The sequence below is a fragment of the Phascolarctos cinereus genome, unplaced genomic scaffold (assembly GCF_003287225.1).
Source record: "Phascolarctos cinereus isolate Bilbo 61053 unplaced genomic scaffold, phaCin_HiC Scaffold_7;HRSCAF=346, whole genome shotgun sequence".
Taxonomy (NCBI): domain Eukaryota; kingdom Metazoa; phylum Chordata; class Mammalia; order Diprotodontia; family Phascolarctidae; genus Phascolarctos; species Phascolarctos cinereus.
The window spans coordinates 19,247,508-19,259,694 of record NW_027556180.1 but is presented as its reverse complement, the minus strand read 5'-3'; the positions used below and the strand labels follow the sequence as shown (position 1 = coordinate 19,259,694).

The window sequence follows — 12,187 nt, the reverse complement described above, 5'->3', positions numbered from 1 at the left end:
TTAGTTCAATGTTCTCATTCTACAGATGAGGAAACTGAAGCCCTGGAGAGTAAGTGACTTGCCTAAGGTCACATGGGCAGTAAGAGGCAGAGCTGGGAATCTAGCTCATGTCAGAGGGCCATGGACCCTAGCAGCCGTCTGGTTCCACCTTCTGACTTTACAAACAAGGAGAAGTGACTGCCCAAAGTCACACAAGAAAGGAACAGAGGTAAAGTCTTCCACTGCAACGTCAGTGCTCTTCCCACTGTACCATGATGTCATATGACCATCAGTAACACTATGAACCACCCAGGTTTCTACAGCATCTCACACACTGGCACCCCTCCCTCTCACTTAGACTATTTACATGGATTTAGGTAGGAAAGTGTAGGACTGATTTAAAAACAAACAAAAATCCCAACCCCAGCTATCCCAGTTATGGGAGGCTACATAATAATAATTCACACAAAAAGAGCATTGTCAGATTTGCAAAGCACTTCATGAGGTCTTCTAACAACCTTGTGAATTTGATATTATAGGGATCGTCAGCCCCACTTTATAGATGAGCAAACTGAGGCTCAGAATTTAGGTGACTTGTTAGTCAACAAGCTTTTATCAAAGTATTAGGAGTACAAAGAAAGGGAAAAGGCAGCCCCTGCCCACAAGGAGTTTATAGTCTAATGAGAAAGACAATATGTAAATGACCATTCACAAACAAGAAGTACAGAATAGATTAGAGCTAATCAGAGAAAGCACTAGAATTGAGAGGAATTTGGAAAGGCACTCCGTAAAAGGTGGGATTTTAGCTGGGACTTGAAGAAAACCAGAGAAGCCAGGAGTCAGAGATGAGGAAGGAGAGCACTTCAGGCATGGATGATGGCAGCCAATGAAAATGTAGGCTGGGAGACTGGGCTTCTGGTTCAAGGAACCACAGGGGCCAGTGTTACCGGACCACCGAGTATTTGAGGGTGGGGTACGGTGCAAGAAGAAGGGAAAGGTAGGAACAGACCTAGTTATAAAGGACTTTGAATGCCAAATGGAGAATTTTGAATGTATCTTGGAGGTGCTAGGGGCCCACTGGAGTTTATTGAGTAAGGGGGAGTCATGGGCAGACTTGAGCTTTAGAAAGCTCAATTTGATGGCTGAGATAACTGGAGTGGAGAAACATTTGAGGCAGTGAGAACAACCAGAAAGTTATCACAATAGTCCAGGTGTGTGGTGATGAGATTTTGACCCAGGTCTTCCTAACTCTATGTCCAAGCATCTAACCATGATTTCACACTTCCTCTCTAGATCAATTTCCTGGATTAAACACCCCCTTGAAATACAGTAAAATGAATGGCACACGTTCAAGCCTGCTCCCCAGTACAATGCATTATAGTAATCCAATGGGTGTGACACTTTCAAAAAAAGATTTAAAATTTTCAAGAGCTTAGCTCCTCTGAATAAGCACTCAGCCTCCCATGACCACACACATAAGAAGGGACGTCTGGTCTCTGATGCCAGAGCCAAGTGTCTTTGCCCAGTCTTAGCCTTGAGCCAAGAAATGCAACAAATGCTTAGCTGGGTTATAAATCTACAGGTGAGTCCTTCCCACTACTGATGGGGTACAGACCCAAGCCAAGAACTTTGCCCCTTACCCCAAAAGAATTTGGGTCCCATTTGTCTAAAGGATTCTTCTTGAATTCTCCCACTTGATCAGGGAGGTCTCTGGAGTTCCCTTGAGGCTACAGTCCTATCAACTGGCCTTTTGTTATTGCCTAGGCCCAATCTTCCAATTCTGTTACCCTTAACCTAGCCTAGCCCTCCACTGTCTTACCTTCCCATGGCCCTCAGCCACTTCCCACCCTAGACCCTATCTAGACCCCATTCTCAACCTCCCAGTCACTCCCATCAAGATCCTTCCTAGGTCCCTCCCACAGTCTTTCTGTATATAAGGTCCATCTTGTCTCCATTAAGGTGCTCAGATTCCCTAAGAACCTAGCCAATAGCTTACAAACATTAGAAATAAGGCCTTACAGACCCTCAGAGCAGAGTGGTGGCTTAAGCCCTGGCGAGATGCCTCATCCAACTGCCCCTCCATTGTATGACTGACAAATCAAGCTTTTTGGTTAAAATACAAAACCAAGCCCAGAGTAAGGGAAGAATCATTTATTACGGTTCTTGGGAGAACGAGGCACACCTCTCGGAAGAAATCGCGGCCAAACACAGAAACAAGAGACAGCTTTATACTGTTACAACGCTGAGACTCCTCTCTTCCAGGCCCAGATTGGTCCTTCCCTTTACAGATTACTATCTTCCTGGTCCGCCCATCCCATGTTTCCCCTTGTCCCTAGCATGATCAATTAATGAGGCTTTAATTCTATTCAGGGTGTGTAGCCCATGCCCTTTGTCCTACTTAGGGCTGGTTAAAACCAGTTCTGCCCTCTAGAATTTTGGGGTCTGTTAGAAGATTAGGGCCCTTCTCATTGGCTTGCTTTTTCTCATTTTCCTGTTTTTGTCAGGTTTTACAAGCTTGTTAGAACAATGTAACTTGTTATTACCAACTTGTCTGCTGATGTTGTAAGATGTCAAAGGTTATCTTAAATTGTGGGAGCATGATACCTTGCTCCTTATACAAATGTTCAGATTCCTTAAGAGTCTGGCCAATATGGTGGATCCTTAATGTTGTCTCTTGCTGAAAGAAGGATCAGGTTGAGTTCACTGGGGCAGGACCCTCGTGTTTTGATTTTGGGGTAATCCTAAACCTCTAGACCTCATTAACTACTTTGTGGGATTCTAAGACCTGAGGTCTGCAAATGCAGGGAGTTAATCAAGAAGAGGAAATCTGCTCAAGAAAAAGTCTATCAGGGAAGAATATACATGGAGACACCAAGTATCTTGGCATTTTATTTTAAAATTAATACAAAATTCATAGAGGGGAAAGAAAAGGGCACCAATTTAGCATGTAACAGTTTTCTAAAATATCTCCCTGTGGGAAATGGATACTAAAATGACCTTTCATCTTCTTTAACTGAAAAGATACTTTATTATTCATGTTCTTTTAGGATATCTCATCCCAAATAACTGGAACCATGTCATTTTTATGCTCTGCATACAAACATTAGATAGAAGAGAAAGATTTGGATAGATGTCAGTTATTTAGAATAATAGTAAAATGGCTTCTCTTTTCCAATTTCATTTATCTAGTTGGTTATTCCTCTGAGTAAGGTTTTTCCTCTTAGAATCAGACTTAAAGCAGAAAAAGATCTCAGAAGTTGCATACAACCCTTTCATTTTATAAATGAGAACACTGAGGCCCAAGTTCACATAGGAAGTAGCAAGAGTTGGGATTTGAACTCAAGCCCACTACTCTCTCTGCTTTATTGGGCTATTCATTACCTCTCATGTTCAACACATTCAAAGAACATCATCTATCTGGTTGAATGAGAGAATTAATCTATTTAATGGGACATTCCAGAGAAAAAAGAAAAACTTGCAGATCTAGAAAGAGAACACCCTGAAATATAAGAAAGGAGTCTACAACGTTAAGCCTCTAATCCTTTTACTTGCTTTGTACCAGGCTCTTTCCTTGGAGCTAACAGGACTCCTGAAAGCATAAAAATTTAAACCATTGTGACCAATGAAAAGTCCAGGAGACGTAATTTCTGGGTAATTAATAATCAATTTATTAATTACGGCTAGCAAATAACCAATGAAATGAGGTCAGTGGCCAAAGACAAACCCATTCGGAAGAGGGGTGTTCCCTACAGGGAATCAACTCTGACTGGTTAAGAGAGGTGGGTTTATTCTAATGAAGGATTGGGGCACTATTTTGTCACTCTTGGACAAAGAGACTCATCTCTACCCAGACCACCCCTACCTCAGGGCAAGCTAGACAAAATGATCTGTTCTCCACCCAGTCTTACCAGAGTAAAACAATGGTGGAGTTACCTTAAGAATTCCACCTAGACCAGATGGTCTTTACCCTTTCCCAGTGGGGTGGGGTCTTGCCCCAAGATTGAACCCAATCTCATCACCAGCCCCGTCCTTCAGAGGCTGCTTTGACCTACAGGGGCTGGTTTCTGAAAGAGGAAATAGGAATGGGAAATAAATCTGGATCACCCCATATTAGTAATTGCTTATTAATCATTATTTCTCACACCATTCTCTCACCAACTCTCACCAAGTTACTAGCGTATTGCATAGAACAGGAAACTTTTTTTTTTAAAGTGAGGCAGTTGGGGTTAAGTGACTTGCCCAGTCACACAGCTAGGAAGTATTATGTGTCTGCGGCTGGATTTGAACTCAGGTCCTCCTGACTCCAGGCCTGGTGCTCTATCCACTGTGCCACCTAGCTGCCCCTGAAATTTTTTGTATGCTTAGAAAATTTTATTAGCAAACTGAAAAGATCATGTGATAAACCAAACCCTCCTGCCCCTAAATAATAAACCCTCCCCAGCATATAGTATCCACTCTTTTCCTTGAAATTCACAGAAAAAAGGCAGGACTTCCTGAGCGCTTGCAATTGCCTAAATTCTTTCTAGCAGAATTGCGTCCAAAAATAGGATCCTCTGATTATCTGTGAAATCATTTTTATCCAAAAAATTGAGGCCTTCTTTTTACTTAGGTGAAAGAACTTCCGGCCAATATTAGGATGCTATTGAACCTTGGGCTAAGGATTCAACATACAGAGAACTAAAGACAGCTGTAGAACCTAAGGGGAAATGGAGTTTGTGGCCATTTTCAAAGGTTGAATCATTTAAATGTTTAGCATGATGCAAATGACCTAACACCAGGCTAATGTCGAATGGCCCACACACTGACACAAGGGTTTGGGAACACGAGTTAACCAGGAAAGTGCCTTGGTGTTCATAAGTAAATAATCAAGCGATTAGATTCCCCTGGGAAAGGGCCAAGTTCAGTTCATATTTTCTTGTGCCAATATCTGTCGTCAATTCATAATATCTTAAAGTTAAAAACTGATTTTCTTCACTACATCATAACTTGTGCCTATCCTAATCACTCCTCCTCCAATCATGGGAGAGCTAGTGGTTGGTTTTTACCCATTTCACGTATATGAGGTCATAAAGAGCTTCCTCCCTGGGAGTTCACTAAGCCAACGAAATCACAGGTCTGTCCTGATCCAAAAACAAAATGGTTGTAACATGTAGACTTTGGGTCCACCCCACAACTTAGGAGCTTGTGATGAAGTGCTTGGACCCCAGCTAAGGACCTGGAAGACCTACCTATCTACTGGTCTTGGGGCATGTCTATTAGGTTGGGGCATGTCTATTAGGTTGAGCTAATCGGTCTTGCCTGGGTTGGTAGGTTTGGAATCACCCAGGGAAGAAAGGGAAAGGTCTGGACAAAGAACATATTAGTTGGGTGGGAACAAACATGCAAATGCAGGCTCTGAAATGAGCCAGAAGGCCCACGGTGCCACGTGGTGTCAGTAGGAGACTTTGAAATGAAAGGCTCAAACCAGCTGAAAGATCTAGCTTATGGGTGGAAAGAGCAGCTTTGAATAAGGTCAAAGCAAAATGACTTCAAAAACAGGGTGAGGGAAGCCACTCTGAGGCCTCTTTTGGGTGGTCTTTTCTTCACTGAGAGTTTGTGGCTTGGATAGGAGGGCTTTCCAGCACCTCGAGGTTTGAGAGTTAAGTATCGCAAGATGACAGATGATGGACAGTGGAAGGGGTTTTCCATCCTAGCCCCCCCCCCCCACACACACTGTACGTTCCCCGCTAGTCCTTCATAGTTAATTTTTAAATACCTAAGAGATTGGTGTGTTATATTAGAGAACAGGGGAATGAGCAGAGTGAAGAAAAGCCTGTAATTCTCTTCCTAAAAAGGGGGCTCTTGGCTTTCGGACGTCAATAAGCCAGGAGAAGGGAATCTAGCTTGAAACCTGAAAGTGGCGCCAATGAGCTAAGACCTGAATTAGAAAAAAGTGTGATTATCAGCAACACAGAGATATCAGACTGGTAACCATGGTTCCATTACCATAGTATGCCTAGGGTTTCAGCAAGACATTTGATGGTTGCTCCTATCATCGCAGACCAGATAATAGTAAAATTAGGAAGATTCAGAGCAAGGTGAATGACTAGCCCCCAGAGAGCAGTAGCCTCCAACATAGTTATCATGCCTTCTTCTTTGGCCCTATTATTTTCTTTCTTTTTTGGTGAGGCAATCTGAGTTAAATGACTTGCCCAGGGTCACACAGCTAGGGAGTGTTACGTATCTGAGGTCACATTTGAACTCAGATCCTTCTGACTCTAAGACTGGAGAGCTCTATCCACTGCGTCACCTAACTGCCCCGGCTTTATCATTTTCAGCACTTCTCTTGATGCCTCCCTGAATGAACGTCTTTCCCCTGCCCTGCCCTAGCTCAACGTGGCGGGAGGGCGGGGCCGTCTACCAGCAGTAAGAAGACAGACCAGCTCCACTTGCCACGACTGAGGAGGCCACCACCTAACCCTCACCGTCCAGTGCTCACCAAGCGCTGCATACTCACTCTTGGATGGATGCTGACCCTCACACGTCCTCCTCTGCTGGAGATATTCCAGAGCCCCGTTCCACTCTAACGCTCGAACCCTCTGTCCTCCAGCTTGGGAATCGTCTGACCTGACATTGCTCCCCCAAGCCCGGAGTCCAGGCCTTGCCATTTGCCCTGATGCTTTCCCTGCCAAAGAACTATCAGCCCTTCTGTCTGCCATGAAATGAACACGAACACACACCCTCCTTTGTTATCTTGCTCCCCCTTCCCCCCATTAGAATGTGAACTCCTTGATGGTAAGGGCTCTCTCTTTGTCTGCATCCCCAGCACCTAGAGCAGTGTGTGGCACCCAGCAGGTGCTTTAGTAAATGTGTTCCCACTGCGTTCCACTGTACAGATGGCATGCTAGCAAAAATGAAGGTACTGTGAGGCTTGAAGAGATGGTAACTCAGAAGCAAACAAGACTTAACAGGCTGGAACAATGGGCTAGATTTATGCTGGTCACATTTTCTTATTAAAATCTTACACTTAGGTTCAAAAATTGAACTGCAAATGTACAGGATGGAGGGGTCACGGGTCAAGTGCAACAGTTCAGCCTCTAAGTATGATATGGCAGCTTAAAAAGTTCAGGTGACCCTAGGCTGCATTCAGATAACGAGAGCGCCCCAAAGTCAGTGAGGGTTCCACTGTCCTCTGGCCTGCTCCAGCTGTGTTTAGCTTTGGCCGCACCATCTTAAGAGTCCTCGATATGCTAGAATGAGTCCAAGATCTGGGTGGGGAGGTGACCCAAAAGCATTTCATGAGAAATCTGCCAAAGGAATTAGGGATGTTTAGTCTAGAGAACGGAAGACTTGGAAGAATACTCAAGGGCTCCCATGTGAAAGAATCAGACACGCTTTCCTTGGCCCAAGAAAGCAGAATTAGGACTAGTGGCAGATTTTAGCTTGACAGGAGTAAAAACTCCTGAAATATGCATATATTTATAGAGAGAAAGCAGTACCAAAGTCAACTAAGTTGCCTTAGGGAGCAGTGAGTGTGACCACTTGTCAAGGCTATCGCAGAGAGGTTCAGCTGTCTGGTTCCTGGGATCCCCTCCAACCCTAAAAGCCTGATTGTATAAGTACCTAATGAAGCAAAGAGCTTCTCAGGTTAATTCATCCCTATTGCCAATATCACAGAAAATCTGAACTCGCCTAGGGCAGCTGGAGCAAATCTGGCTGATGCAAAGGCACAGTCCATGGAGACATTCCTCTCAAAGAATGGCAACCCAATTCTGAGCCTCTCTTCTCCTGGGAGGCCTCCAATGTTAACAAATGATTGGTGGGAATTTGCAAACGAAACATACTCTGCAACACCAATGCTGAGTCAGTAACAATAACATTTAGGAGGCTGATGGATTTGTCTTAAGTCACAATCCTAACTTCTTTTGTGAGCCTCTAAATACAGAGCCATGCCAGAAGATACTTGCAAAAACCACAAGGAACCTAACGTCTTCTTTTAGCTACTGGTTTTGGTTTTTTTTTTTTAAATCTCAAGAAAGAGGTGGGAAGTCTTCTATATCCAGATGGTCTTTGGAGGAAATCATCAGTATTCCCAACTTGGCTTAAATCAAACTGTTGATACAAATGAATGCCTCCCCTTTCTCTCATTTCTCACCACCGCCCCCCTCACACCCAACAAAATACCAATTTTCCCAAATACCATAGCCGATTGTTTCAAGCCTCCAGACCATGGTTTATTTGTTTGCAAATAGAAACCATCTTGGTAAGAAGAAAGACAATAGTCGCTGTGTGCATGTCTCAAAAGGCTGGATACTAGGCTCTTTTGAAACCAAAGGAGTCTATGGAAAGACAGACTCTAGAACAATCTGCCATCACGGCCATCTGGAACGTTTAATCGCTTATGAAGGCAAACTCCAATCAATGACCCTCTTTCAGGGAGCCAGCATTGGGGGCGCTAGACCAAGGCTGATCATACCCAGAAAGGGCTGACACTGATGGGCCCTCGAGGCTGTCCACGGTGCTGCTGAGCTGAGGGTCACCTTCTGACTAATCTAGGTAGGAAACACTTCATGGCAATCTCCCTTATTTTACATAAGGCCCCACTAGAATGCCCCCTACCCTCCTAAAACCAAACAGAGTTATTAGGGAGCTGCCAGAGCAGCAAACTTAGGAGCTTAACCCCTTTATAGCTAAAAATTCAGGCCAATACATCAGTTTCCTAAAGCAAGGACCGAAGCCTGAAAAAGTTCCTTTCTGCCCTTTCAACAACCAAAAATATTCGACCACTGGCAATGTAGACATTAGGACTTCACTCCTATCAGTAGCCTTTGGTAAGAAAATAACATCAGTCCAATATAGTAATCCCTCAAATAAATATTTGTACTGTATAGTATAATCATTATTTTTAAAAGACATTTTACAATAAACTAAAAAAACTACTCCACGGCTGTAGGGTATTATACATATATTATCTCTTGGTTGCTTCTGAATAAAAAGAGAGGAAATCCCCCCAAATCCCAGTCTCCTCGGCCTACATCCACTCCCCTGGAGCCCATCAAACTGGGGGAACACAGGACAGTGCACAGCAAATCTAAACCGAGTTCAGTGCTTGGCATGAGGGAGAAAAATCAGCTCTTGGCTTTTCCTTTCTTCACAGGGAGCTGACCTGTGGCTTCCAGGTGCTTGTGGATGAGATCTTCTTGGGTGGCAGGCAAACACCGCTGGTACCGAGAGTACTCCATTGTATACTCCCCTTTCCCCTGCAAGACAGAAAGGAGAACACGATCTACCATCCCGTGCTTATTACAACTATCATGGAAAGCCATTCAAAAACAAGACCCATTCCCCAACCATCCAGCATGCATCTATGTGCTTAGTGTGTGCCAGGAATGATGCTGGGAATTCACTGGGAATACCAAAGACAGAAATGAACAGTGCTCATGTTCTATCAGAGGAAATATAATTAAATATAAAATACGCACAAAGTCAACACAAAGCGATTTGGGATGGGGGGCAGGCTGAGGAGGCCACGAGGGCAGGGAGCGTTTTGTAGGAGTTTTAACCATCTCTTTCCCTTTTCTCCATAAGACAGAGAAAAGAGAATTCACTAGGTTTCTTACAGCTACCAGGTACAGCCATGCCCAGATAAGACTGATTTCCCAGATCTCATCTGTTAGATGGGTGGTCTCTTCAAGCACACATGTGTCCCCAACTGAAACCCTGGCTTACCTCTGTGCACGACCGAAGTTCTGTGGCATAGCCAAACATTTCATTTAGCGGCACCTGAAAATCAAGGAAGTCAACATTTCAGTGATGCTTCCAGAAGAATATTTAAACACAGAAAAGGCTCAGTTATTTCACTCCTGTGGAGGGAATGTTACTGTTAGAGGAAAAAGGCTAAAAGAACTCAAAAGGAACAACTTATTTCTAGGCTTCCAACAACCACTAACTTAAAAGCACACTCCCATCTGGCCATCCTTGGCAGGCATCTGTCGATCTGACCCCTCTGCTGTGTAATGCCTCTTTGCTCTGGCTTCTTCAATCAGCTGCTATCGGAGCTGCTCCTGGGGAGGTCCGAGGCCTCTTCTCACATCACAGGCACTCCCCTGACACTAGCCTGATGTGGCTGTCACCCATCGAATCTGAAGGCCTACGTTTCCAGGGAGGCAGCTAGACATATAAATCCATACTGAGAGAAAACAAGACTGGGATGCATCTTAAAAAGATTTCAAGGCTCAGACCACATTCTGGGTCAGAGGCCTCTTTCTACAGCCCTAAGATGCAGAGCTCACTGCAGACACCACACCCTCTCAACACCTGGCCATCAAGTTCTCCCACACAGACACACAAAGTCAGGACTGAGAGCACCAGAAAGGGCTGGCCGCTCGAGTCCAGAGTTCTCATAACAGACCTGCATTTCTCGGACCTCTCCCAAGATCAATGGCACTTACATCTGCATACAAAGTGAAGTAGCCCTCTACGCCGTCTTGTCCTGTAATCGTGCCATGGCGGCGGTTAATCCCAGCGATCACAGCGCCCTGGAACTCATTAGGAGCTATCACCTCCACCGACATCACAGGCTCCAGGACACACACAGTAGTGTTTGCCAAGGCTGGAAGAAAAGGCCAGAGTCAGTGTGTTTGTCTCACACCCATGAGCTACAGAGAGTATCTGCCATCACTTACAAGCATGTGTGTCAATCTGCTGGGAAAGAGCTCAAATGAGGGCGAATGGATTCACCAGCACCAACTCAGCTTTACTGTGCTTCAGGCGGGATAAAGGTTTGGTGAACTGACCTGAATTCTGGCACCCATGAACGATTCTGCACACTTGTAATGTTCGATCTGCACACATTTCCCTACCTGTGATTGGTTTTCCCAAAGGAGAAACTAGTTAACTGGGGCTTCATTCTGACATAAGGAATCTCTCCATTAACAGACAGTTCCCCCTCCAATCATGGAATCCAGGGACACCGAGCTAGGAGGGCCCCTGAAAGGACACTGAGGACAGCAGGACAGTGCATTAGTACCTTGTCTCTAGGCATGTGAATGCCCAGGCCACCCTGGGAAAAAGAACCAAGAGACCGCATGGTACAACTCACTGTGGCAGCCCCTCTGGGGGCTTGGTTTTAATCACATCATCACAAAGCTCTTCCTTTTATCTAAACAAAGTCGTGCTTGCCTCCATTTAAATCCATCTTTTCTTTTCCTGTTCTTGTCAGACAGGGAAACCAACTGTCCCTGAATCACGACTTTGGCCTTTCCTTTTTTAAGCTAAAGAACCTAATTGTCTTCACTTTTCTTTCTATGAATTGTGTTCCCTTCCACAAGTCACTTTGGAGATTTAAACACACTTAAACTTAAATGCATCTGCTGCTATAATGGAAGCCTGTTTAAGCTATCCAATACACAAACGAGTCATTTGTAGTTTGGGGGAGCACAGTATAATGCAGACCACTAACGTGACCTTTGGGATCCCTCTGACAGGGGCAGGGGCTGAAAACGGCCTTTGTGCTAGTTAACAAGGAAGGGTCTGCCTAAGTCTGCTAAGCCCTATAGACCTCTTCTCAAAATGTTTTTAAATAACTGAATTTCTTCGTGCTAAATTTCTATGTGAGAGGAGTGAAAACAAAGATATCTATCTTCTCCCACCCAAAGTCACAAATTCCCTGAGATCTGTTCAAGGTTAAGGACATGGATCCCCAGGTAAGTATGCCTTGCCAACATAAAAACAGTCAAAGGCCAAGTGTTCTAATCTCCTGCAGAAGTACCCAGTCACTTCAAACATCCTAATTACCAGTCATGAAAGCATCTGCCTCACAGAACTTGAGCAGCTCTAGCTCTGTTAGCCTAACTGTAGTTGTGTTCTTCAAAGTCATCGAACTGAATTTCTTGAAAATGTTCTATAATTCAGAACAATCTGGCCCAGCAGACCCCCACTTAGTCCACACAAGTGAGTTTTATGGCATTTTTAAAAAAGGCATTGAATGTAAAAGACTCCCAGACTCCCAGGCTCCCTTAGTGGGCCACATCGGAAACACAGAAGAATCAGGAGCAACAAAGAACACAGACACCTCTGGAGCTCTGTCTGCTGCCCATGGAGGCATCACGTCCACATCACCGGCTTCTCTGGCTCTAACGACAGCTAGGGGTTTGTTTTTGGTTTGTGTTTTTGTTTTTTTTTTTTTTTAACATGGACACGTTTTAACCAGATGATAAAATTCCCAATG

General features: G+C 44.4%; 1 protein-coding gene across 5 annotated transcripts in view; it reads right to left on the bottom strand.

Moving 5' to 3' along the window:
- GFM1 (G elongation factor mitochondrial 1) overlaps nt 1–12,187 on the bottom strand; it is an 82,618-nt gene that overhangs the window by 27,113 nt on the left and 43,318 nt on the right. For 3 of the 5 annotated variants that reach the window (XR_013483401.1, XR_013483402.1, XM_078147577.1), the window contains exons 16-18: nt 10,410–10,570; nt 9,688–9,741; nt 9,125–9,218 (exon numbers count right to left, since the gene is read on the bottom strand). Coding sequence is in view for 3 of the 5 variants with exons in the window: in XM_078147577.1 (XP_078003703.1) it covers nt 9,125–9,218; nt 9,688–9,741; nt 10,410–10,570 (309 nt within the window). In the remaining 2 variants the exon portion in view is untranslated. Of the gene's footprint in view, nt 1–5,228; nt 7,266–8,330; nt 9,219–9,687; nt 9,742–10,409; nt 10,571–12,187 lie in introns of those variants that run through there. The other 2 variants (XM_078147576.1, XM_020988870.2) reach the window with 2 other exon arrangements.